Consider the following 23,587-nt stretch of genomic DNA (forward strand, 5'->3'; position numbering starts at 1 on the left):
AATAACAGCCCTGGAAAAGTAAAGATATAATTTCTCTTAATTCACTTTCCATCGACTAATCTGTTGCTTGATTAACTTTAATCTTGATGATGTTAAATCCACACTACATGTTTCCTGTTAGACAAACTGTCAGTTTCAAACGTGTCGTCCTCTGTCCTATAGTCCCTGTGGTGGAAGGATACGCAGGCAGCCCCCGGTTTGCAGCTCCCATCTCCATGTGTGACCTTCCTGACGGCCTCCACGACGCCAGGGAGCCGACCATCGCTCAGCTCCTGCAGGAGAAAGCACTTTACTCGTTTTCAGAATGGCCGAAGGTACCGAGTGGTCGTTTCCGTCCAAATGTTCCCTCTGGGATCAGTTTAACACGAGACACATTTCAAACCTGTACACGTTTAGTTACTTCGAGTTGTTGTTTCAGTTTGTACAGATTTTTTGCTGTTTATTTTTTTGTTTATCCAAACGTTGCCCTCCCCTCTCTCTTGTGTATTTGTGTTCCTCTTCTCATTGTATCTTCCTCAGGTTTTTAATTCCCGTCACCTTCTCTCTGCCCCTGTAGGACCGGGTGATCATCAACCGCCTGGACAGCATCTGTCACGCCATCCTGAAAGGGAAGTGGCCTTGGCCCAGCGAGCAGCACGACGCGCCCGGTTCCCTCAGCGCCAACTCCTGCCTGGCCAACAGCTTGGCCCAGCAGCACCAGCACCACCACCACCAGCGAGCGGCGTTCCTCCCCACCACGGCCTCCAGCTCCGTCCAGGCACAGGCCAGAGGTCAGCAGACTAACCCAGGACTGGCGTTCCAGATCCCTCCGCCTCTGACCAGACTACCCAAGGTGAGAATGAACCTGTGACCTGATGAATGAATAGGTCCAAACCCTTTTCCCTCCATATCAGGGTATCTGTCATCCGTCTACATTTATTTCCATTGTCTCATATCACGATTCATACAAGTGGTGTCCAGTTAAAACTGCTGATGAAGTTCAATCTCCTCAAAGGAGACTGAAGAAGACTCTGCAGACTCAGAGTGCTTTACTTTAAATTACAGTTTATAAAGTATTTTCACATTAAAACAAATTATATTATTTATCTTTGTTAATTTTTATTGAGTATATATCATCTGATTAGTTTTTAATTTGTACATCATAGAGCAGGTTAGTCAGGTGACACTGGGCACCTCTGGTTCACTTCATAGATTCATCATTGCTTTCTTGTAAAGTGTCTGTATTGTGTACTGTTGATATTATACATGTTGATATCAGACTTGGGCTTGTAGTCATATAGCTAGTTTTTTTTAAGCCTCATATATGAGGAAAATTACTACTTCTTTTACTCAAAGAGTAAAAGTATTTTGTTATTTTACAGCCAATTTAACTAATTATCGGACTTAGAAAATGTTACACACCATAAACCAGGGAACTGAGGGTGTGCAAACTATTTATAGACTTAATATCTCATAATCTGAGGTAAACAAATCAGAAAATCACTTTTGAAGAAGTTATTATTATAAGAATTTGGAACAATAGAAATGGAGTTAAATCTCAAATTACTTTTCTCTCGACTCAGCTGTTTTAATCCTAATCACATGAGGCCACGAACCATAGATTCTAGATAAAGGGTGAGAAAACCCAAATAGTTTGAAATAATATTATTTGGGCTTGAATCATTTTTCGAGCCCGAGCTTCTCTTGAGGCTCCACCTCCTCCCGCTTAAGCCAAAGTATCCATTATATGAAAGCTGCCCTCGTGATGTCGTGATCGTTGAGTGGAGCCGTGGCAGCGATCATCGTGATTGACAGCTAAGACTTCTGTCAGTCTTAGCTGTCAATCATGTTCCACCCGATTTTTATGACTCATCAAACCGAGAGCTGATAAACTGAAGAGTTGAGGTAGTTCTCCCCAGGTCTGGTTGACAGCCTTCACTGTGTTGTGTCTCAGTCCATGTGTGTGTTTAATAAAGCCATCATCTCTCTCCCATTCTTGTCTACCCCTCACCCACCCTGTCCACCCTGACAGTACGTGCCTCGGGGCGGCGCATGCGGGCGCGGAGCTTGGCGCCTCACCTCCTTGCCTCTCTTACAGGAGAGGCTCGTGGCTCCTCCCTACCTCCCCGAGCTCAAACGCGCAGGAGGTCGAAGGTCGTTTGACTACGAGGCCGCGGCAGCTGCAGCCGCCAAGGTTTTAGCCGGGAAGTCGGCGTGCCACGCTGCCGCCGCCACTAGCTCCAGTGGTGAGAAGGGGCCGGTGGTGGCCCCGCCCTCTCACCGCACGGGAGCCATGTTGATGAACGGCTGGCAAGAAGCAGCCATCGATCTAACCAAGTCGTCCACAGAGATAAGCACCACTAGTGGCTCGGCTGAGGCTGCGTCAGGAGGCAGCCACCACGGGGCCGGCAGCGGTCACAAGCTGCCGCCGCCCCCCATCACAGCCCCGTTGTCTGGCTCTGTGGGAATCGACATGGCGGGGATACTGCAGGCCGGGCTCATCCATCCTGTCACAGGGCAGATAGTTAACGGGAGCCTGAGGGGAGATGACTCACTGAGGAGGAGGAGAGGCAGGAGGAGAAACGTGGAGGCTCTGTACTCTGAGTTCACCAAGAGCCGAGGACTGCACCTCCCTGAGACACAGGTGGGTCAGCGTGAGGCCAGTGTGACAGAGGAGCTTCACCGGGGGGGGGGGGGAGTCCGAAAGATGGAGTGTTCAATATCAAGCTAAAACATGTGTGTGTGTGTGTGTGTGTGTTCCCTGCAGGGCCGGGTGGATATGATCAGCCACTCCTCCGTCTCCTCCTCCACCTCCTCGCCGTCCCCCTCCCCTTCAGAGAGACCCGCGGGTCCTCCCACTCCGTCCACCTCCTCTACTCCCACCCCCACGCAGACGCCTCCTCAGCCGGAGATTGTGGCGATCGACCGGGAGGCGGCGAGCAAAGGTCTGATCGAGTGGCTGAGACAGAATCCGGGCTACAGCATGGATCTGCCCGCGTTCGCCCACGTACGTCAGAAACACGCCATTGATACGACAAAGCCACGTTTGTTTGTGTGTTTAATTAATGGTCGTGTCTCATGAACGTCTCTGTCCTCTCTTCAGTCTGGAGCAGGTCTGCTTCATGGCTTCGTGGAGCGTCCCAAGCAGAGGAGGCATCGCTGTAAAGACCCGACCAAGCTGGACATCAACTCTCTGACGGGGGAGGAGCGGGTGCCCGTCGTGCACCGAGGCACTGGACGCAGGGTAGAAAACACACACACACACACACACACACACACACACACACACACACACACACACACACACACACACACGTTCATACAGATCACTCACACCATCGGTTCATCTGCAATTTACTGTGTAGAACTTGCGTTACACTTTGCTGCAGCTTGGTGGCGCTGTGGTGTCATCCACTGGTCTCACCGGCTGCTGTAAAGCAGATAAAGACGAAGAACTCCCACATTCGGCTGAATATGATTCTCATTGAATTGTTGTTCTGGTTTCCCTCACCTCACAGCTTGGTGGCGCCATGGCTCCAGCCATCAAAGAGCTCTCCAGGTGGCTGGACGCTAACTCGGAGTACTACGTGGCTCCGGACTGGGCTGACGTGGTCAAACACTCCGTGAGTAGAACAACTTTAATGATCATTAAAAACATGCAGGATTATCACATTGAAACATTGAGGGAGGATTTTACTTTTTTAATAAGTTGAATATAATATTTGTTCCTCCTGTAACCTGCAGGGTTTCCTCCCTGAGGGGAAGTTCTCTCGGATCCTGACGGAACCAGTCAACCGGGACCCGAACTCTCGTCGGCGTGGGCGTCGGCCTCGCAGCGAGATGCCTAAGCCCCTCCTCTCCGTCTCTGACTCCTCCTCCTCAGGCCTCGGCCCCCCGCTCTTCATGAACGGCGGTTTGATCGGCAGCATGGACTCCATGGTGGCCATGCAGAATCTCCGTGGTGGTATTTCTGGAATCCCCATCTCGGGGATCATGGCCGCTGGATTCCCTCACGGTTTCTCCTCCCAGGTGGGTGGAGCTGGAGGGTCGGCAGAGGACGCCAAGAACGGGATGAGCATGTTACCCATGATGCTGCACGGCATCCCGCACCCCCATGGGGCCGGGATCTCCCAGCATGCCTTGTTCAGCGTCGGAGCAATGATGGCCCACGCGCAGCCTCCTCACCCGAGCTCCTCCTCCTCTTCTTCTCTGTCAGCGCCGAAGGTCACCACGACAATGGCGCCCTCCACATCTGAGGCCAGCCCCTCATCCACCACGCCCGCTGACAGAGAGAGTGCAGCTTCTCCGGCTGCCGGTGGCGAAAAGGACTGGAGCCCGGAGGAGAAAGGAGCAGCTGACACCAACAAGAGGCCGGGAGCGATGGAGGCGGCGGCCATCATTACCTCCACCAGCAGGGCCCATCTGGGCTCTATGCACCTCGGAGCGAGCGCTGGCAGCCATCTTACCTTCAACCCCTTCCTGATCCCGGGCATGTCCCACGGCCTGCTGTATCCGCACATGTTCCTGCAGCACGGGGGCCTCATGGCGCTGCCCGCCATGCCCCACGGCGTAGTAGACGGTTCCCCGGGAAGCCCAAAGAGGAGGAGGAAGAGAGGGAGGGAGGAAGTGGAGAGAGAGGAGGAGAGAGAAAGTACACTTAAGGTTAGCGTCGCCTCCCACCCAGCCTCCTCCGTGTCTCCCTCCATCCCCTCTACCTCGGCTCCGGACCCAGGCCCCCCTCCGACTGAAGAGCCCCAGGGAGAAGAGCCCCTGTCCTCCGTGCAGGGAGACACGGAGGACGGGCCCTCGGAGCCCCAGGAATCAGACTCCCACCCCCACCCCGAGGGAGCAGCAGCAACAGAGGAGGAGGCGGAGGGATCGGAGGAGAAGCAGGAGACTGAGGAGCAGAGACAGGAAGACGGAGAGGGGGGGGTGTAGAGGAGGAGACAGACTGGACAGAGAGACTTCCTGCGCTCTCCTCCCGTCTCCTCTGCTGCTCCTTTTCTCGACTGAGCAACAGTGTAAAGTTTGTGCCGTGTCTGTCAGTCAATGTCCATGTAAAGACTTTTATTATGACGATGACTAATAATAACGATGATGATTATATTCAACTTGGTCATGTTTATATACCAAGACCCCCCCCGCCCTCTTCACTCCCTCCTTGTATACAAACAAGTGTAAGAAACGATTCTTCTATGTATTCCTCCCCTTCATTCTGCATCAAGACTGAGTCCACACACACACACACACACACACACAGACACAGACACACACACAGCAGGGTAGATCCTCTAACCCAGAAGGGAGTGATTGTCGTGTTGTCACACAATAATCCAAGATGGTTTGTTTTGACAGATGTTTGGGACGCGCAGCTTCAGTTTGGTGTGTTTTGCACAGACATGAGATTTAAAGGAGGTGGTTTTCTTAACTCATTCTGAAAGAACTCGTAGAAGATCGAGCGGAGGAACACTAGGATGATGTTTTGGGCCAGATTAACCTCGGAGAATCTGAAGGGGCGTTCCCAGAAACACTGAAACACCTCCGTGACATTCGACTCAGGCTACATCCACACGACCACGTTTCGATACCTGCTACAGAAGAAGCGTCCGATCTTCTTTGGACGTTTGTAAACGCTGCTGAATCCGTTTTAGTTGAAAAACTCACTCCGAGATGTTTGGAAATAAAAAAAAAAATTGACACTCACAACCTCCCGCTGATCGGGACCTTTCCCGTCATGTCCTAACCTTCGCTGATTCGTCAGGGTCCGGTCACATGACCCACTTCCAGAACCAATCAACTAGCCCGGCCTCGAGTGTAGAACACGATATGGAGAATCAATTCCGTGTGTTTTAGTTTTTAAAAAAAAAACATTTACGTCGTATGGATGTAGCCTTAGAGTTCAAATGAAACAGACAGACGCCCGGGATCAGATCGTAGATTTTAAAAGTCTACGATCTGGACTCTTAAGAAAACAAGTACATGAGGTAGATGTCAGAAAGATGCCAAATCAGAATAATCTCAAGTGTTTTGATAGTTTTTTACGTGTTAAAGTCAAAGATCTTTGGCTGTTAAAGTGACCAGAAGGTCAGAAGCCACAATAGAAAAGATGTTGTATCTTAAGTTTAGGATATCATCATCTGCAGCCCCCCCCCCCCCACACACACATGTGTTTCAGATCAAACTCATGCTTTTATTTAGGTTATAAATTAATCTATAATCAATGCTATGCCATGGCTGCTCTAACTTCTTTTTAAGAAGTTTATTTCACCTTCACTCCAGAAGAATCCAAGAGGAGGAGATGTTGAGTAGAAACAGATTTTCAGAAACAAGAACACCACCTTTTTTATTTCCTTTTGTTGAAAAGAGATTAATTTAATGATATTTAGTTCTTTTATCCCGTTTTTTAGATCATGGTAAGATTTTCTAGCTCAGACACAAAGTCACTTTGAGAGAACGTCCCTCAGCCAAACCACCAGGGGGCAGTAGGAGATCGATTCCATGCTGTCCATCAGACATTGAGATGGAGGGAGGAAAGAGGAAAGGAGGTGTTTTTAATTTTTTAAATCCCAAATGACATCAACTCACAGTGAATCAGATTAAACAGTGGCTCGCACACAGTGAAACAACTCCAATCATGACCTGTAGCATCATTTCACTTCATATACAGTTATACTTTATTTTTGATGTTTGACCAGACGTCTTTGTTTCCACGGTGGGACTCTGTCTCGAGACATGTCCACCATCTGTCCGGCGAAAGGGAAAAGTCTGTCTTCGAGGGACGAAGAGCAGGGAACACGGGAAGAGGAGGGAAACAAAGTCGTGTGACTCAGTCGTTGCTCTTTGTCTCGTCTCTTTTCCTAAGATTAGTTTTAATAGCAGTTCATACTAAGAGTTTCTAAATATGTAAATCTATCGCTGTATATTTCAGTTTTGTTTTGTTTTTATATATATATATATATATATATATATGTAAGTGCACCATTTATTTCTTTCGCCTTTTTGTTTTTGTTTCTCCAATGGGAAAAAAAAATACTTGACACAGTCGAGGGGGACCTGGCGTTGAGACTGGTCCCCGTGTCGTGCAGCACACAGACTGTACTGTACATTCAATGGAGGCAAGTGGCTGGTTTCATTCACAACAGGGTCCGAGCGTCACATGTTCAACGTTCACGTCTTTTTGTTTTCATACATGGAAACATCATTTTTGCACAATGTCTTTTTTTTTTTTTGTGAGTGTTCACCTGTTTCTATCTTTTCTCCCCCCCCCCCCCCCCCCCCGTGTGTGTGTCTGTGTCTGTGTGTGTTTGTGAGAGAGAGAGAGAGAGCGGGTGTGTGATGATGGGAGAGTGTGTGTCTGTGTGTGTCTTTGTGCATGCATGCGCACACACGTCTCATTGTGTTTCCGTCTACAGGTCACATTTCTCATCGGGAAAAAGAAAAAAACATGGTTGTTGCCTTGTCACAAGTTTGTGGCTCCATATAATTTATTCTACTTTTCTTCTTGCTTTGCCAAACTTTCACCAAATATGACTTTTTATTTTTTTTCTTTTGTTCTTTCTCTCTTAGTTTCATGATGTATTAATAAAAGTAAAATGCCTTATTTAGCTAGTGTTTCTTTGTATCGATGTTCTGTTACATCTCGTCATGTTGTGTGTTCGTGCTCAGTCCGTTAAGCGTTCACAGCCGTGGTGATGTGCATTATGTTGAAAAGCAAAGGTACCACTGTCCCCCCCCCATCCCCCCGAAGTCAATCAGTCGTCGCTCAAAGCACAAAACGGAGAGTGAACAAAAAATGAAAAGTGACTGTTTCCTTATCAGTGCCTCGATTTAAATGACTTTAAATGAGTTTCCTCCTTGTTGTGGGCGTCGCCTGCACACGACGTAAACCCCCCCCCCCCCCCCCCCCCCCCCCCGTGGGAAAGCGGTCTTCGTTGGGTTTCAACTCTTCGCAGATCGCGGTTTCGTTAAAAGGGAAACGTAAAGATGAGAGCGAAGGGTGTGAGCCTCCTCCAGCTTTTTATTAATCTGAACTGAAACACTCCCTGTGTCGTCCACTGTTCATCTCTGTGACTGTTGTAGCTGTTTTCTAAATACCCCCCAACCCCCGATTAAAAGAAATTTAACTTCCACACCCGGTGTTCTTTTCTGTGGAGTCGGACATGAACGGAGAGGATCGTGGATGCTGATTGGTCAAACGGGTCTCTAGAAGAATCTGAGGATTTCTGAAACTGGAAGAAACTGTTGTTGCTCATTGAAATCAACTCAAGTTGATCTCAGCTTCCTCGACTCTGACTGAAATCTGAATTAATAAAGTGACACAATTTGCAGAATGACCTGACTGAAAAGATCCACAACACGGAGACAGATGCTTTGACGCCAGTGTCAGGAATATCCAAAGAACTTTCTTCTTCTGTGGTTTTTCCTGGTGTTTTCAGGAGGTTCATGCTCTTCCCTCTCATCCATGACGTTCTCATGTGAAGGTGGAGAACAGAACACTTTACTTTGACCTGATTGGACGGCTGTTAAATCCATAGATAGAGATAAAGATGGGCGATGCATCTTCACCTCCTCCCGACATCCCGACAAGAAGCAAACAACTCTTGCACCAGTGACGTAGTTTGAAATCTGTGCAGGTGTGATCGTGGAGCCTCGTTAGCCCTCGACCAATCGCGAGTCAGTCCCAGCTGTCAATTAACACTTAATTAAAAGCAAACCAATCAGAAACATGAACAAACATCCGTGTGTTGACAACAACCGTAAATGACAGAAACCAACTTTGAGAAACATTTATTTAACGTCTACTTTAAAAAAAAAAAATGTGTTCGTCCCATCCACTAACTCGGAGGAGGCGGGGCACATGACCTATACCACTACCAGCCACCAGAGGGGGGGATTGAGACATTTTGGCTTCACTTAGTGAGCCGTCATGTCGTCCATCTTTATTCACGTATTATTTAAGTATTTGCTTGTTCTTGCATTTTGGTTGCTATTCCATCACTGAGCCATTAGGGGGAGCCGGTCGTCTCCCACGGCTCAATTATCAGAAAGTTTTAAGAAGTAAAAAAACTCACTTCCTGTAACTGGTGTTTCCTCGTGAAGGAACTTGAACGGATGCCACAGCTGGAGGTCGTTCTCATGTCACATAACATGTCACATGTCACAGAACGTGTCACATGTCACACGCCTTCTCTAACAGTGTTTTACTCCTGGGAGGGGGGGGTTCCATGTCCCTCAGAACGTTCACCTCAACAAACAAAGAACTAAAATGTAAAGCTTCATCCTAACTAACGTATTTCTTGTGCAGTTCTCGACTGATCGCTGGTTTGTTCTGGTTCAGGTGGAAGTTCAACTCTCGACCTTTTCCTTGTGACCCTCGTCTCCTGCTCATCTGCTTCCAGAGTCGGTAACGAGTCCGGAGAACATCTGGTCTGAGACTCACAATAATCTGACCTGAAGACAAAACTTCAGATTCTCGGGCTGAAACAAACCTGAAGTGTGTCTTTGTCCACGAGCCGAGAGTCGCTCCAAATTATAAAAAGTACATTTATGGGTTTTGTTTTGACTGAAGTTTGACTGAAAGTCTCTGAGACACAGAAGCTGAACAACAGCAGAAGTTCACACTGATCCATTTATTATAATACAGCAAATATGTGCTTTGTTTTTCTTGGTGTTTTTCCCATTAGAATATTTGGATCATTTGTCCCATAGATCCATTTCCATTGGATTTCAACTGTCTTCAACATCCAGAAATGTCCTGTCACATATTCTTAAAGGAGATTATTGTTTTGTTATCGTTTTGTTTTCATGCTTTGATGTTCAGAAAACATCGGTTTAATCATATTCTCCATCGCTGCAGCTCCTCTTTTCAGCCTCTGTCTCAAACACTTGGTTTTCGCTCCTGTCTCTTTAAGAGCTGATCTGTCGCTGACCTTTGACCTTAGACGGTCGAAACCTCTCACACAGATCTCAGTCCTTTAAATACAAACACTCATAGATCTCTGTCCTTTAAATACAAATACTCACAGATCTCAGTCCTTTAAATACAAATACTCACAGATCTCAGTCCTTTAAATACAAATACTCACAGATCTCAGTCCTTTAAATACAAATACTCACAGGTCTCAGTCCTTTAAATACAAATAATCACAGATCTCAGTCCTTTAAATACAAATACTCACAGATCTCAGTCCTTTAAATACAAACACTCATAAATCTCAGTCCTTTAAATACAAATACTCACAGATCTCAGTCCTTTAAATACAAACACTCATAAATCTCAGTCCTTTAAATACAAATACTCACAGATCTGAGTCCTTCAACACAAACGCTTCATCACGTGTGTGAATCGACCTCAACACAAAAAGAATCCGAGCGTCCCTCACGAGGTTGTTCCTGTTAAACGTAGAGAAGAGACTGAACCTGGTTGGTTTCTATCTTTCTTTCCTTCCCTCTTTCTTTCTTTGGTTCTTCTTTGTAACTATATCTCTCTGTGTTCCCATGTGGACCAATCTCATGAGTCAGAACATGGTGTGTGTGATCTTTTATTGTGCAATAAAAGATGACTTTCAACTTTCCCTCGTCTTCGCTGACTCGTCCATGGACTCTGGATTAACTTGTGTGAGGTGAACTGAGCAGGTGGAGAACAAGAGGTGAAGACCTCTGTCACAGGAGAAGAAGAGGTGAAGAGTCACAGGAGAACAAGAGGTGAAGAGTGAAGAGTCACAGGGGAACAAGAGGTGAAGAGTCACAGGAGAAGAAGAGGTGAAGACCTCTGTCACAGGAGAACAAGAGGTGAAGAGTCACAGGAGCAGAAGAGGTGAAGAGTCACAGGAGAAGAAGAGGTGAAGAGTCACAGGAGAAGAAGAGGTGAAGACCTCTGTCACAGGAGAACGTGACTCGGGATGATCTTCACAGTATTTTGAGTTGAGGCTCAAACTGGAGCATCGACCTGAGGGGGAGACACATTTTAATTTCCTACAGGGATATTGAATTTGATTGTGTATGTGATGTTTCATATAAAAAATACCTCCCAGATTGCAGATAACTTCTTTCATTAATGAAATATTAACTCATATCGACGTTGTTTTTCATTTTTCCACTTTGCTCCGGTTATTTGGACCGAGTTTGATTCAAAGTTCTAAACATCGTGTTGTTCACTCTCCTGTTTTTTTTTGTGTTTGCTGCTGAGATGCAAATTCTAAGATTTTAAGATTTTGTGATTTTTCACCAAAAAGAGAAAAAACAAACCCAATAACAACAAAACACATTCAGCTCTTTAGAAACTCGTTAATATATGTATGTAAACAAATTTAAATTCTGATGGGGATAAATCCATTAAAACCTTTTTCATGTAAAATTTTATTTTCTGGTTTTTAAACCTCCGCTCAAAAAGAAGCTTCCGGATATAGAACATTAAATAATGGGATTTTCTGACTTATATATATTTTTTTTGGGGAACATATTTTTGTTTAACTTACCGTTAAAGGTCACGACACAAACACTCAAACTTACACACTCACACACACACAAAGAAAACGTGAATCTCTAACGACCTCGGAGACGATGATCCCTCTGAGGCCGAATCACGAAACCCGGAGTCAAACACAGAGGAAAAAGTTTTACTCACAATCTTAATGTCACAAACACAAAGGAACAAATTCAAGAAGCTACAGACCTGAAGTCAGCTCATCAACCATATTTACATTTAGTGACACATACATTCATGTTGTGGAATAAAATCCCATTTCGTCATAAGGATATTGTTAAATATGAAACTGACAGAAGCAAACTGGACGAGAAGAAGAAAAGCAAATAAAACTTTTACATTTAGAAAAAACACGTCAGCCACTTAATGACAGTTTGATTTGAAGGAAAAGTTCTTAACACAACTTTGTTTTTCTCTCTTTTAAATACAAACGCACAAATCAAACTTTAATATTGTGTGACTTGGAACGAGGAAGCGATCCGTCTCCGTGGTGGGACACCAGATAAACTCTGGGTCCTCCAGGGGACAGATGTTTGCTGACGATCACCGAGTCTCCAGCGTCTCTGGAAATCGTTACTCACAGAATGTCTTAGTCATAGAATCCACTGAAGTTTCCAGTAAACAACTTTCTGATGTTTTTAATAACGAGTCTGATCGGAAACATCCTCAAACACTGATTTGGTCTCAGATTGAAATGGGGGACACGTGTCGTGCTGAGCCGCTCGTCTCGCCGCTCGCCCGTCACCTCCTCAGCTTCCTCCTCAGCTTCCTCCTCAGCTTCCTCCTCAACTTCCTCCTCAGCTTCCTCCTCAGCTTCCTCCTCAGTTTCCTCCTCAGCTTCCTCCTCAACTTCTTCCTCAACTTCCTCCTCAGCTTCCTCCCTGCGAGTCGCCGCTGAGGAGCCGAAGACGTTTCCTCTCCCTCTTTCTTCCGAGGCCTTTTTTATTCTGTCTTCTTTCTGACGGATACAAAAAATGAAAGAGAAAAACGTTAAATGGTGCAAATGCTTTTGTTTTTGTCTTTGTTCATCTACATTCGTCTGTGACCCGCTGACCCCACTGACCCGGGATCTGTAGGGGGCTGATCTATGGGGGAAAGGGGGAAAGTACAAGAGCCCCATCGTTCTCAGTTGTGGGTTTGAATCCCAGCTTTGTTTTGTAGGTTGTGTGTGTCTTTTATTACCAGTGAGAGTTTTCTGGTGTTTGTCTTTCACGTGAAATGAAACCTCATCGACACGTTCACTCGCTCACTGGGAACTTTTCTATTTCTATTAATCCATTTCCCAGATATTCCACTAGGGGGCGGCGGGACACGTTCCAGAGAATGTCGGGAGCTGCTGACTCACTGGTTTCTTTCCCGTTCCCACTCGCAGCTCTTCCAGAGAATATCAGGACGCCTGTTGGGCCTGAGCAGAGGAGCGGGTTCCTCCTGAGGCTGGTTCTGGGTTCTTCAGTTCTGTTTCCTCGGGGGGGGGGGGGGGGGGGACTTTGGAAGGAGAACGAGCATCGCTGGTGTGAGAACCCTCAGAGTGTGAAGCAAGAGAAGTGACCTCATATCTCACACATCACATGTGTTCACCTTCTTCTGTCTTGTGTTAGTTTGACAGGAGCGAGGCGCCTCGACCTCGGACCTGAGTCGTGTTGGAGCAGCTGCTCTGCACCTCCAGCGTCACGTGGTCGAATACACACAACAGAGTTTCTGTGAGTTACACATTCCTTCGTTCACGTTTCATCAAAACATCGTGAAAATTGTGTAAAACCAGAGAAAAGCTATTTTTTTTAAGCTGGTAAAATGTCGCTCAGGTGTTTGTGAGCCTCAGATTCTGATCCAGGATCAGCACACTGAATGTTCTGTGAGCTGGACGATGGATTCTGAAGGTTTATGGTTCAGTGTCAGTGAAATATTCTCACTGATGAATGGCTGCTGGGAGACGTGAAGCAGAGCGAGAGAAAAAGGCTTTGAACTCTGGTCAGTGAAGACGTGAGGAAACGGATCCAACTCAATGAAAACATGAACACAATAACATCAGGTCACACACACACACACATACACACACGTACAGTAACACACACACACACACACACACACACACACACACACACAAGTAGGTGATGTGTGGAACTGTCTCGTGATAGAAAATGTGCTTTTGATGCAGAAGAGCTTCAGTGTTTTTGGCCGGAGTTTAAAATGTGCAGCGGTTTTGTGTAAGAAGCTGCAGCGAGTTGGATTCAGACCTCGATCGCCTTCAGAGAGAAGAAGAAGAAACAGGAAGTAGAAGAAGAAACAGGAAGTAGAAGAAGAAACAGGAAGGAGGGAAAGACAAACGACTGGAAGAGCTTTGGACTTTAAGGAATTCCCACCTTCCAGCAACAAACCAGTGCAAAGTGACTGATCACGATTTCAAGCCAGACACTCAAACTTAATTCCAGGCTGTAGGTCGTCTGCTGAGTGCTTTTCACACGTTGCTTCAAGGAAGAGGAGGAAGAGGAGGAGAAGGAGGAGGAGGAAGAGGAGGAGGAGGAGAAGGAGGAGGAGGAGGAGGAGGAAGAACAGGATGAGGAGGAGGAGGAAGAACAGGATGAGGAGGAGGAAGAAGAACAGGATGAGGAGGAGGAGGAAGAGGTGGAAAAGGAGTTGGAGGAGGAGCAGGAGGAGGAGGAGGCGGAGGAGGAAGAAGAAGAGGATGAGGAGGAGGAAGAGGAGGAAGAGGTGGAAGAGGAGGAAGAGGTGGAGGAGGAGGAGGAGGAGGAAGAAGAAGAGGAGGAAGGAGAGGAGGAGAGGAGGAGGAGGAGGAGGAGGAGTTGGAGGAGGAGGAGGAGGAGGCGTAAGAGGAGGAGGAAGAGTAGGAAGAGGAAGAGGTGGAAGAGGAGGAGGAGGAGGAGGAGGAGGAGGTGTAAGAGGAAGAGGTGTAAGAGGAGGAGGAGGAGGAGGTGTAAGAGGAGGAGGAGGAGGAGGAGGTTCAGCTCTGCTCACACCAGACCTCCTCTCCTCTGTCCTTCATTAGAGACGATCCCTCGTCTTCTGAAATCAGACTTTTTAAATCCCCTCGTCTCCTCTCGTCCTCGTCCTCAAGTCAAACTCTCCTCTCCTTTTCCATGGCCGTCCCTCCTCCTCTCCAGCTACTTCCTTTTCATCATCATCACGATCCCTCCTTCACTAGCCGACACTCTGGATGCTCCTGAAACGTCCGTGTGCACATTTACATTTGCTACACATTACGAGTGTTAGCGGGACATCTGCAGCTCGTGTGTTCCTCAGAACCCGGGTGTAGATGTTCTCCTGGTGGACGACCAGCTGGACGTGTCCATGTGGTCCTCGTTGTCCTCTGTTGGTTTATTCATGTGTGAAGTTTTGCAAACTCTCAGGTACAAACAGGAACAGAGTGTGGTTTGGCAGAAGGTCTCAGACATTTGGAGAAAGTTAAAGGTTGAGCAGACTCAGTGGGAGAGCAGATCAAACTGTGGAGCTGATTCTAAACCTCCTGGATTCTTCTCTGCAAACATCTGCACGTCTCCTGAGAGCGGAAATAAATCAAATCACAAACAATCTATGTTTTTATCAGTTCAAGGGAAAATCTCAGAGATCAAGATCTTTTCTGTTTTGACCTTAAATTGAGAAGCTTGTTTGATTTGTTACGGTTTCATCGCGGCTCCGCCCACAGACCCTCCCTTCAGAGGACGTCACATGATCCAAGATGGCGTCGCGCTCGAGGGCGAAATATAATGGCTTCAGTCATCGTCCATTAAAATTCATCTTAAGTCTTTATCACTAGTCGCTGCCGTGTGAGAGAGAAAATGCCTCGGACATCTTTACTGAATCAAGTGCTGCTCTGGAAACGCACACACACACACACACACACACACACACACAGACACACAAACGCTGGTCTTCTGGCTCCTTTACTTCTGTACAGCCCTCACACTGAATGTGTGACCGCATCACAACGTGGACACACTCAGCCCCCCCCCGGGGGACATTGGAAACAGACGCTGAGCTCTTCCATGTGTTGCCAGTGTCTTCGTTTCCAAAATGTCTCAGCTTCGGAACCGAGACGTCCATTCAGATTTATTTGTTCGTGAGGCTTTCGTTGTTTCTTTGTGTTTTTTTCGTGACGACAGGAATTTGCTAATGAGAAACAAAACGTGAAGTCGGTGAAACGAGAAGAGAGCGACTCCCCGGGAAGTCACGGGTCACTGCCGGAGACGTCCAGTGTTTATGGGGCAGTTAATAATAATAACTAGAAGAATAATGGCACACAGATTTTATTTATAGACACGATTTACACGCACAGAAAATGATTATACAACATTAAGTGCACTTTGCAGTTTAACGTGTTATAAGGTCAAAACATTTATGAAAATCTGAAAACGTTATTTTTTTGTACAACCAGACTAAACACGACGGCAGCAGCCAAATCCACATTTTATCCGTGAGAGGAAAAAATGTTATTTCTTCTTAATGAAAGTCAGATAATCTCACTTTAATGAAAAACAGATATTATAAGATATGAATATTGGCTTTTAAAAATACACAATGAGTCCGAGTCCACAAGCGACCTCAGATAACTTTCCTCCTTCGGGGAATCATCCGAGATCAGGCTTCACCAACAAAGTGCGACTTTCATCAGGGTTTTTTAATCAACTTATTTAAAAGATATTGTTTACGTTTACCTGAACCAGGTCTGAACATGAAATGAAATCGTGACCTTCCAGGTGGTCGATGGATTTAAACCAGTTGACCAATAAAACATTTCTGTCTTTAACTGCAGCCACAAAGATTTGACTTCCAGTTTCTTGTGAACACCAGGAGCACGATTCTGTTTTCCTCTGATTTTCTGTGTGGATGGAAAACATTAGAGAATCTGACACAACTCCACTGACCTTTTAAATCAAGACAATATCTGTCGTCTCTGTGGTCGGACATTTACTCGACAAAGACCAAAAGCCGCAGGATTTTTCAAAAAATGTCGACTTTATCCTCTTGAGCCTGAACCGACTCCTTGCACAACGCGGAGCTCAGAACCACATGTTGCAGGGGGGGGGGGGGGGTGTATCAGCATGACGGAGATAAATCAGCATTACAAAACAGCGTGGAACCATGTGGGCCGACTCACACACAAACATGCATGAAACACAAACACACAACACGGTGAAGAGCGGCTGGTTTGACCGCGGCCTTCGCACCGGACGAATTCCAAAGTTTCACCGGACGACCCGGAATGAAAAGATGAATCTGCACGAAATCCCCCCCACTTCAGAAGAAACGCTCACAGCGCCACGAATAAAACCAGGGTTCATTTCTCCTCTGTGTGAAGTTAAGGGGCCCGCAGCCCTGGATGTCGTGCTAACGTGCAGATAGCCACGATGCTAACGTGCTGAATGTTAGCACGTGTAACGATGACCACGCTCAGCTGACCGGTTCTAAATGACTCAGAGCTGATTTCGATGCCGTCTGTTATTTTACTTGCAAAGTGAAAATCTTGACCCAACGTCAATAACACATTTCATGTCGCTGAGGCAGTTAACCCCTTGTGGACGAATGTCGCAAATTCGCCTCAAACCCCATTCCAGTCTTAATGCCACCGAGGTGACGATTGTGCCTGATGGTGCAAATACTACACATACCAAGGAAGGTATTGGAAGCACTCTGCCGCCATCTAGTGGTCGGAGTGGAAGATACATACTAGCCCCTTGGGACTGTGCATTTTGAGGTATTAAGTTGTATTTGAAATACTGTTATGATGGAACAGCAATGATTCTACAGAAAACATATGTTGTTATTCAATTTCAAGCAAAAGCAGCATCAATATAATAATCTACATACCAACATTTGTTAAATTAAGGTTATGTCCCATTATGCCTAATGTCGCTAATTTGCATCATACATACATTTATATCTATTGTATATGCTATATTGAAATTAACAATCTCCACTTAATTTAGCATCTGTATGACAGGCCAAAAACACCAATAATATTTTTTTTATATAATTGGAAATTAATTCAGGCAGTAAGGGGTTAACTCGGGGCCGTAAACGTGAACCTGATGTTGGAGCTCGAGGAGAAACAGAGAATCACCGTTAGGACTCGTCCTCTGGAAGACGTTAGTGTCTCTGCAACGTTTGTCCTCAATAAATCCATCAGAGGCTGAGATGATCCACAGAGTGAAGCTGCTTCATCACAGAGGAGATTAGATCATTTGAATTCTTGAGACGACGAAAGGAAACAAATCACGACTTTCCGTCCAATGGTTGTTGAGATGTTTCAGACCTCATCTTCATCCTGAGGCTGACTGATAGGAATCAGCCAATCGGAGCCTCAGACCAGAAACAGTTACGTGCAATTACACTTCATGTAAAAAGGGTTTATTTTCTCGTTTAAGATGTATTAATACGTAGTTGTATTTGTTTTTTTTTTTTAATTTATATATAGATATTAAGCCTCAATTATGTTTCTTTCTCAAGGGGTCGGAAATGTCAAATCTTTATAATATGAGAAATGTTTTACCTCCTAATATCATAAATTTATTAAATTAAATTCCAATTCAAGTCAAAAACAAATCCCACAGTGACAAGGGATGATTGATGGACAGAATAATGATGATATTATGCCCTAATTATGTTTATCATCTGATTCTGCTGAAAGATAATACACTACAGATAAATGTAGTCCCATCGGGGGGGGGGGGCAGTCACACATCGCGGTCACAACCTGGAGATCCAGCACGACGCCTCAGTTTGGGTCTTCACCCAAAAATCAATCCATATTTTTCTGCCAAATCAGAAAATGAGCTCATTCCCACCAGCATCCAAAACTGATCTGGGTAATATCACCCCCCCCCCCCCCCCCCCCCCCCCCGCTAACATCCATCCAACGTTCTGTTTTGGTCCGAGCTGTTGAAGGAAGAAGTAAATTATATGAACTAAGCAGCACAGAGAGGTCGACCAGCAGGGGGCAGTTTCACCCCCCCCACTTCAAATCACACGTGGAACCTTCCAGAGAGTTCGGTAAGAAAAGCTGCTCTTGTAGTTTTTGTGTAAATTCTACCGACGAGTATTATGGGATGTTAGTGATTTTGAACTCAGACTTGTGGACCCAGCATCTTGCCCTGTGTGTTGCTCTCGGCCCTGTGTGTTGCTCTCAGCCCTGTGTGTTGCTCTCAGCCCTGTGTGTTGCTCACTGTGTGTTGCTCTCGGCCCTGTGTGTTGCTCACTGTGTGTTGCTCTCGGCCCTGTGTGTTGCTCTCAGCCCTGTGTGTTGCTCACTGTGTGTTGCTCTCAGCCCTGTGTGTTGCTCACTGTGTGTTGCTCTCGGCCCTGTGTGTTGCTCACTTTGTGTTGTTCTCAGCCATTTGTGTTGCTCACTGTGTGTTGCTCGCAGCCCTGTGTGTTGCTCTCAGCCCTGTGTGTGTTGTTCTCAGCCCTGTGTGTTGCTCACTGTGTGTTGCTCTCAGCCCTGTGTGTTGCTCACTGTGTGTTGCTCTCAGCCCTGTGTGTTGCTCTCAGCCCTGTGTGTGTTGTTCTCAGCCCTGTGTGTGTTGCTCTCGGCCCTGTGTGTTGCTCTCAGCCCTGTGTGTGTTGTTCTCAGCCCTGTGTGTTGCTCACTGTGTGTTGCTCTCAGCCCTGTGTGTTGCTCACTGTGTGTTGCTCTCAGCCCTGTGTGTTGCTCTCAGCCCTGTGTGTGTTGTTCTCAGCCCTGTGTGTGTTGCTCTAGGCCCTGTGTGTTGCTCTCGGCCCTGTGTGTTGCTCACTGTGTGTTGCTCTCAGCCCTGTGTGTTGCTCACTGTGTGTTGCTCTCGGCCCTGTGTGTTGCTCACTGTGTGTTGCTCTCGGCCCTGTGTGTTGCTCACTGTGTGTTGCTCTCGGCCCTGTGTGTTGCTCACTGTGTGTTGCTCTCGGCCCTGTGTGTTGCTCACTGTGTGTTGCTCTCGGCCCTGTGTGTTGCTCACTGTGTGTTGCTCTCAGCCCTGTGTGTTGCTCTCGGCCCTGTGTGTTGCTCTCAGCCCTGTGTGTTGCTCTCAGCCCTGTGTGTTGCTCACTGTGTGTTGCTCTCGGCCCCGTGTGTGTTAAGCTTCTTCCTGGCCTGCTCCCTGTAGCGTGAGGAACCTTTTTTTATTTCATTTGATTCATTAAACGCTGACGCTCGGCCGGAGCAGGATTCTCCTCCTCAGAGGAACCACTTGTCTGAATGAGGTCTTTTCTTCTCCTGCAGCTTCCAGAGGCTTTAAGGAAATGTGGATTCCTGTCGTGACTTGTGTCTTTTCTACTTAGCAGAGTATTTAAAACAATCCCCCGCTGCACTAATGGAGTAATAATGAAGGATGGATATTTGACAGAGCACGTTAGAGCCTCATATAGATGTGAGACAGATGCTGCTGCACAGAGAGAACTCTTCTCCTCCTGTTTACGTGTGTGTTGCTCTACATCGTAAAACACCAGCTCTGCAGCCTCCTCTCTTTTACAGCCGGGGAAACTCACTGGTCCTGAATGAGAGCCCAGTGAATCAGTCCCTTTTGATTATCACAGCCGTAAACTACAACTTAATAAGCTTTCACACTAACACCGAGCATGTGTCTGCTGCCGCCTCGGACAAGTGGAGAGGTGGAAGAAGAGGGGGACGAGGGGGACGAGGGGGACGCAGCCTCACGTGGACCAAACCCTGGTTCTCAAACTGCAGTACTGATCGAATGCCTCCAGGCTCCGATCTGGTGTTTTGGCTGCTTGGTCTGTGATCTGGATACCTGACCACTGAGCAGAGGAACACTAAGTCCCTCATGTCTCCTCATTTCTCCTCAGGTCTCCTCAAGTCTCTTCAAGTCTCCTCAAGTCTCTTCATATCTCCTCATGTCTCCTTAAGTCCCTCATGTCTCCTCATGTCTCCTCCTGTCTCCTCAAGTCTCCTCACGTCTCCTCATGTCTCCTCAAGTCTCCTCATGTCTCCTCATGTCTCCTCAAGTCTCCTCATGTCTCCTCATGTCTCCTTAACTCTCCTCAAGTCTCCTCAAGTCTCCTCAAGTCTCCTCACGTCTCCTCATGTATCCTTAAGTCCCTCATTTCTCCTCAGGTCCCCTCACATCCCCTCATGTCTCCTCCTGTCTCCTCAAGTCTCCTCACGTCTCCTCATGTCTCCTCAAGTCTCCTCATGTCTCCTCATGTCTCCTCATGTCTCCTCAAGTCTCCTCATGTCTCCTCATGTCTCCTTAACTCTCCTCATGTCTCCTCAAGTCTCCTCACGTCTCCTCATGTCTCCTCAATTCTCCTCATGTCTCCTCATGTCTCCTCAAGTCTCCTCAAGTCTATTCATATCTCCTCATGTCTCCTTAAGTCCCTCATGTCTCCTCATGTCTCCTCATATCTCCTCATGTCTCCTTCAGTCTCCTCATTTCTCCTAAGGTCCCCTCACATCTCCTCATTTCTCCTCATGTCTCCTCCTGTCTCCTCAAGTCTCCTCAAGTCTCCTCATATCTCCTCAGGTCCCCTCACATCTCCTCATTTCTCCTCATGTCTCCTCCTGTCTCCTCAAGTCTCCTCACGTCTCCTCATGTCTCCTCAAGTCTCTTCATGTCTCCTCAAGTCTCCTCATTTCTCCTCAAGTCTCCTCAGGTCTCCTCATGTCCCCTCATGTCTCCTCATGTCTCCTCATGTCTCCTCAAGTCTCCTCAAGTCTCCTCATGTCTCCTCATGTCTCCTCAAGTCTCCTCAAGTCTCCTCATGTCTCCTCATGTCTTCTCAAGTATCTTCAGGTCTCCTAATTTCTCCCCATGTCTCCTCATGTCTCCTCAAGTCTCCTCACGTCCCCTCACGCCTCCTCATGTCTCCTCATGTCCCCTCATGACTCCTCATGTCTCCTCATGTCTCCTCAAGTCTTTTCATGTCTCCTCATGTCTCCTCAGGTCTCCTCATGTCCCCTCATGTCTCCTCAAGTCTCCTCAAGTCTCCTCATGTCTCCTCATGTCTCCTCAAGTCTCCTCATGTCTCCTCATGTCTTCTCAAGTATCTTCAGGTCTCCTAATTTCTCCCCATGTCTCCTCATGTCTCCTCAAGTCTCCTCACGTCCCCTCACGCCTCCTCATGTCTCCTCATGTCCCCTCATGACTCCTCATGTCTCCTCATGTCTCCTCAAGTCTTTTCATGTCTCCTCATGTCTCCTCAAGTCTCCTCATGTCCCCTCATTACTCCTCATGACTCCTCATGTCTCCTCATGTCTCCTCATGTCTCCTCAAGTCTCCTCATTACTCCTCATGACTCCTCATGTCTCCTCATGTCTCCTCAAGTCTCCTCAAGTCTCCTCATGTCTCCTCATGTCTCCTCAAGTCTCCTCAAGTCTCCTCATGTCTCCTCATGTCTTCTCAAGTATCTTCAGGTCTCCTAATTTCTCCCCATGTCTCCTCATGTCTCCTCAAGTCTCCTCACGTCCCCTCACGCCTCCTCATGTCTCCTTATGTCTCCTTAAGTCTGCTCAAGTCTCTTCATGTCTCCTTTTGTCTCTTCATGCTGGATCCACAGCCCAGCAGGCACAGAGCAGTTTGATCCTCCTGCCCCCGTTTGATGAGCCTCACACATCCTGACTGGGATCACTGGTCCCGGCCAACTCCAGTCAAAACAACATTGGATAAGCTCTGGTGCTGCGGCTGCTCCCAGTAACACACGTGTTCCCAATGCATGGTCTGGATTATTATGAACTCACCAGGACGCTGGGATTTTAAAATCACTTCCTGATACAACTACTGGTTGATTCACATGTTTCCCAGTCACACGATGGTTGAACTCTAAAAGTTAATTAAAGAATCAGCATCCTCTGTGATTTAGGGTACGTCTCCTCATACCTCCTCATGTCTCCTCATGTCCCCTCATGTCTCCTCAAGTCTCTTCAAGTCTCCTCAAGTCTCTTCAAGTCTCCTCATGTCCTCAAGTCTCCTCAAGACTCTTCAAGTCTCCTCATGTCCTCAAGTCTCCTCAAGTCTCTTCATGTCTCCTCATGTCCCCCAATGTCTTCTCAAGTCTCCTCAAGTCCCCTCAAGTCTCCTCATGTCCCCTCAAGTCTCCTCAAGTCTCTTCAAGTCTCCTCATGTCCTCAAGTCTCCTCAAGACTCTTCATGTCTCCTCAAGTCTCCTCAAGTCTCTTCATGTCTCCTCATGTCCCCCAATGTCTTCTCAAGTCTCCTCATGTCCCCTCATGCCTCCTCATGTCTCCTCATGTCTCCTTAAGACTCCTAAAATCTTTTCATGTCTCCTTAAGTCTCCTCAAGTCTTTCATGTCTCCTCAAGTCCCCTCATGTCTCCTCATGTCTCCTTAAGTCTCCTTAAGGCTCTTCATGTCCCCTCAAGCCTTCTCATGTCCCCTCACGTCTGTCCTCCAGTCTCTGGGGACCAGTCTCTGTCTTCAGCTCAGACTTGATTGTCGTCCTCGCTGTGATCTTCCTGTCCAGACGTTAACGGTTCCCGTGGCGATGTGTCCTAATGACCTCTGAGATCTGTCCCCCGTCCCTCTACTGCCCCCCCGAGGTGGACGTCCACAGACAAACAGCTCATCCATCACATTTATTGCCACGAGAGTTTTGTGCAGAAATGTGAGTGTCTCTCTCTGGGGATGAGTGGTAATCCCCTCGGTGACCTCTGACCTCTGATCAGCCACTGTTCTTTGATCTTTGTGACTGTATTGCTTAACGACCCCCCCCCCCCCCCCGGCTGCAGCTGCTCTATGTGGTTGATGTCACCCCCCCCCCCCGATGTGAGCACACTGACAGACTGAATGAAGATGTTCTGACACTGAACCCAGAGCACGTCTAACCAGAACCAGAGAGTCTCTGCAGGGAACTGGGGCAGCACCACCAGCGTCTCTCCACCTCCCCCAACCCTTCACTGGGACTCGAACCTGTGATGAGGAGTCTTTAACAGCTGCCCCCCACCCCCCCCCCCCCCCCCCCCCACCCCCTGCTCATGAAACCTCACTGATAAGATAACGGCTGAGCTCTGGAAACAGACACATCAGCTGTCAGATGGTAAATTGTCGAGGAAATCGGGCGACGAACCCTCGGCCGGGTTTGGACCTCATGGGACAGAAAGACTGAATGAGGATGAGACTTGTCCTCGTCATCTGAAAACAATGAGACGACACCCGGGCAG

At 47.2% G+C, this 23,587-nt stretch overlaps 1 protein-coding gene across 1 annotated transcript in view; it reads left to right on the forward strand.

The window, feature by feature from the left end:
* Nucleotides 1-5,906, forward strand: part of chd6 (chromodomain helicase DNA binding protein 6) — a 61,669-nt gene extending 55,763 nt beyond the window's left edge. The window contains exons 38-44 of the mRNA XM_053438801.1: nt 163-314; nt 557-832; nt 2,012-2,623; nt 2,747-2,986; nt 3,083-3,223; nt 3,498-3,602; nt 3,724-5,906. Coding sequence (XP_053294776.1) covers nt 163-314; nt 557-832; nt 2,012-2,623; nt 2,747-2,986; nt 3,083-3,223; nt 3,498-3,602; nt 3,724-4,917 — 2,720 coding nt within the window. The 3' untranslated portion in view covers nt 4,918-5,906. The remainder of the gene's footprint in view (nt 1-162; nt 315-556; nt 833-2,011; nt 2,624-2,746; nt 2,987-3,082; nt 3,224-3,497; nt 3,603-3,723) is intronic.
* The last annotated feature ends 17,681 nt before the right edge of the window (nt 5,907-23,587 follow it).

The sequence above is a fragment of the Pleuronectes platessa genome, chromosome 2 (assembly GCF_947347685.1).
Source record: "Pleuronectes platessa chromosome 2, fPlePla1.1, whole genome shotgun sequence".
NCBI classification, from domain to species: Eukaryota; Metazoa; Chordata; class Actinopteri; order Pleuronectiformes; family Pleuronectidae; genus Pleuronectes; species Pleuronectes platessa.